The sequence below is a fragment of the Myotis davidii genome, unplaced genomic scaffold (assembly GCF_000327345.1).
Source record: "Myotis davidii unplaced genomic scaffold, ASM32734v1 scaffold44, whole genome shotgun sequence".
In the NCBI taxonomy this organism is placed as follows: Eukaryota; Metazoa; Chordata; class Mammalia; order Chiroptera; family Vespertilionidae; genus Myotis; species Myotis davidii.
In genome coordinates this window covers 3126692-3130896 of record NW_006299705.1, presented here as the reverse complement: position 1 = coordinate 3130896, position 4205 = coordinate 3126692, and the positions used below count along the sequence as shown (strand labels likewise).

At 39.1% G+C, this 4205-nt stretch overlaps 1 protein-coding gene across 1 annotated transcript in view; it reads right to left on the bottom strand.

Annotated features, from left to right (window-relative positions):
- SV2C (synaptic vesicle glycoprotein 2C) overlaps positions 1–4205 on the bottom strand; it is a 148493-nt gene that overhangs the window by 19754 nt on the left and 124534 nt on the right. The window contains exon 9 of the mRNA XM_006775452.2: positions 1942–2106. Within this exon, the coding sequence (XP_006775515.1) occupies positions 1942–2106 (165 nt within the window). The remainder of the gene's footprint in view (positions 1–1941; positions 2107–4205) is intronic.

Here is a 4205-nt window from a genome sequence, read left to right as displayed (position 1 = left end):
CATCTAAACAGTAAATTTACCCACTTAAAGGAAGGTAAATAATGGGACATTTTAAGATTATCAATTTTTCTGAAATGGAACTGAATTTAGAAAGGGCAAACAATTTTTTGAATGGGAAGTATATACACAGAGTACACCTGGTACAAAATCAAACATTTAAAAGGGAAAAAGTGAGTTTTTTCCGAACTCTTCTCGGACCACCCCGTTCTTTTGTGTTAGGTTTCTGGGTGCTCTCCGGGAGCATTCTTTATGAAAAGTGCTAGCAAATGAGACACGTTATTCTACAACTTGCTCTGTCTCCTGGCAGTCTACCTTGGACTCCATATCAGTGCAGAAAGAGGTGCCATTTATATGCTGAACAGGAAAGCTATTTTTTTAAAAATGAGTTAGCTAGTGGTATTTCAAATTTCCTTGGAAAAAAATTCTACCACTTTCTAAAATAAATATATATTTTATACGGATTTTCGTACTATTAAAACTATTAATCATTATATTGCTAATGTAAAATATTTCTTAGTCATGATGGAATACCCATCTTAGAATTTTAACAAATATTATTAAAAATAAGACTGTCAGAAATACAAACATGCTAGAAATTTCTAATGGAGTAACAGAATGTTTTTTTTATCCTCAGTGAAGAAAGAGGAAAAGACAGAGAGAAATATTAATGTGAGAGAAACACAGTGATTGGTTAACTCCTGCACGAGCCTCGACCAGGGCCTGGGCTGGGGAGGAGCCTGCAACCAAGGTGCCCTTGACGGGAATCGAACCTAGAAGATTTCTTCTCTGAATTAAATAACCCAGCTAGGGCAAGTAAGAGTATTTTTTTAAATAAACGAAGTAAATTTCAATCTAGAATGACAGAGCACTTGACTCTACGGGTTCTGTGAGAACCAAGTGCAGCTCTGAGTTGGGGTGTCCTATGGGAGAGTGCAGGTGGTTCTACGTGGCTGGGATTAGGATTAGGCCCCTCCTTGAATTGTCAGTTCAAACAATTATCTCCTGCTGGCAATTCTCCTTTTCATTACAAACCATAAACATCCCACAAATTCTTTTTCATCTTTCCAAATTGGTTTTTTGCTCTGGGAAACTTTGACTATTTTAATTACAAACCATAAACATCCCACAAATTCTTTTTCTTTCCAAATTGGTTTTTTGCCCTGGGAAACTTTGATTATTTTAGCTTTTTACTTTTATCATTTTTGAAATTAGGACAATTTCCTAAGAATGATGTAAACTACTGGAACTCATAGCAACGATGATTTGCTCAGACAACAAATAGTAGATGTAAATAATGACCTTGTCCATTCTTTGCTTTCCTGAAAGAATGAACCAGAATCTTTTTGAGCCAGTTCTCTGTGCTCATCAAGAGGCATTCCAGGTTCTAGTCTCAAAAATACCCTTTGCTAACGTATTCTTTATTTCCAAAGCCCCAACTTTGGAGAATCATTCCTGTTCTCTAATTGAAACTCTCAATGTAACCTCAATTTTTGATTCAGCATCATGGAGAAAGAAGGAATTCTGAAAAACGGTCCCCTTTTTCAGGAATTGAAGACAGGCAACAAATTACACTTCAGATTTCTTCTCTGAATTAAAAAACCTTATAACCCATTTTATTTTATCATACTCCTCATTCTTTCCTTCTGTAACTTACTTTTTTCATTTTTCTCCGGGGTCTCTCTAAATTTTCATTTCATAACAGTCAATCCCACTACTTAATAAATGCAAAGCAATTCAGCTTCAGAAGTAGTTTTAAGTGAAGTAACAGATCCCTTTTCTTTAACGCCCATTTGGAAGAATTCATATTCAGCCAGAAATGACTAAATGTACAAATTAAAAAACAAAACTAAAATACTATACATATTTCAGTGCAGTGAAGGCTAGTAAGAAATAAGTTTTTGTGAACAGATAGCATACTAAGTTATTTCAAAGTTTCCGGACCTGCCATTGTAGTATTCCATTCCGGTATGAATCTGATTTTCCATTGTAAAGTTAATACTGAAATTGGCATATTTCTCTCTCGGCACATTTCTAGTTCGTAATGCATATTCATCTGATTGCAGATGTTTAATGACATCAGGGAACCAAACAGATAATCCATAGTACCTGCAAAGACAAAGAAATGCGAGTTTGTAAAGGTGCCAGCAATGAGAGGCGATGCACGCCTGCCTCCCTGACATGCTCAGAGAGGTAGCGGTTCCCAGAGAGGTCTTCTGACCATGACCGGCTTCCTGAAACATTATGAATCAGCACGCTGTCATCTGCGCTGCTCTCTCCCCACCACGATTAAGTCTGCAAAAATCAACCTAGACATATGGCCTAGGGTTCCCTGGGGAACCCCAGGTACATAATTCCTGAAGCTGGTGCTTTGGGAGGTGACATTGTATAAGAATCCAACCCTGTACCCATAAGTGGCATGCTGGTCCTGAAGTTTTCTCATCACCCCAGGCTGCACTGAGGAGCCCCATCACCTAGTCTGCCACACGCCTGGTATCCAAAAACCACAAGAGCCCTTAAAGAATGACCTCTTTTATGAGTGCAGAATCCTTTTTGGTTCCCACACGCCTCTTCCACTGCTGGCCTGAGGGTACAGCCCCATTTCTCAAAGCAGTTCAAGGCTGGGAAAAGGACCGTGCAGGCGATTATCTGAAAATCCAGGTTATTTCCAGTTTCTGCCTCTTGGCCTCACATGTGTCATTCCAATAGGTAACCGCTGTGCTCGTCAGTACAGCAGCCACTCGCCACGTGTGGCTACCGAGCAGCTGACATGTGGCTACTGAGCAGCTGACACGTGGCTAGCCCAAATTGAGATGTGCTGTACGCATAAAATATCACATTGGATGACTAATAAAAAAGAATGTAAAGTAAGTCTTTAATCATGGTCATATTGACTATATGTTGAAAGGATAACATTTTAGACATAATGAGTCAAATAAAATAACATTAAAATTAATTTCACTTGTTTCCTTTTACTTTTTTTATAGCGTGGCTGCCAGAAAATTTAAAATGACGCGTGTGACTCATATTATGTTTCTATTGCACAACAATCCTCTGAAATAGTGATTCCCAAAGTGGGGTCCTGGGCCAGCAGCATCAGCGTTACCTGGGAACTTGTTAGAAATGCAAACTCTCAGGCCCCGTCCAGACCTGCTGAATCATGAACTCAGGGGATGGAGTCCTCCAGGTAATTTTTCTGATGCACACTACAGTTTGAGAATCATTGCTCTAGTTTATCCTGTTGCAGGTAGACATGCTAGGTTCGAATCCTGCCCTTGCTACTTACCAGCTGTGTGATCTTCAGCCAGTTCTCTAAGCCTCAGTTACCTCATCCCTAATGTCAGACTGATGATAGCATCCACCTTCCTGGGTGGTTGCTTAGATGAAATGGGATGCAAAGTACCCAGCACACAGGGAGTGCTCGGAAGGCAGTATGTGTAGTTTTATCATCATTGTCTTCAGGAATCTGGAAACATCACTGGCTCAGGATTTCAGATTCCAACCCCTTCTCTTCATAAATCATGAATGAAATTACTGTGAGGGTATGAGTGGTGGCCACTGAATAAGAAATAACTCAGAGATGCAACATCCATAGCACTGCTCTCTAGTCATATACACAGGACAAAAAACTTTAAAAATAGCAACTGTGAGGAAGCATGCTACCCTGGGGTGTCTGTAATCAATGACATGGAGGAGTTTTAGCTCAGTTTTCATTCATTTGGCAAACATTTACTGAATATCCACTAAATGCTACTCACTGTTTGAGGTTATGGGGAATCAGTAAGAAAACCATAAAGCTTAAGATGTGGTCAATAATAAATTGTTAAACAAAATAAACAAACCAGATAATTATTATCATGTAACTCTTCACATCTTGAGAGTAGAACTGATGTCTCGCTTAACACCTCGCTTAGTGTTTAGCACACAGCAAGCACTGAATACATTCTAATGTTCATCCTTCATAGATTAATCGTTATCCTAGAACTTGGGTGGGGGTTACTTTATATATTCTACATCAATCCTCTCAACTTAGAAATGAGGAATAAAAACTCAGTAATGCCCTAAGTCACATGCAGAACAAGATGCTAGGTGTCCTGACCATCACTTTCCTTGTTTGTCCCTTTATTACAACTCAGAGCACTGGGAAAGATAAGTCATGTCTGGTCACTTGCCTGTTTTTATTTAGGGATGTTAAGACGGAACTTAAA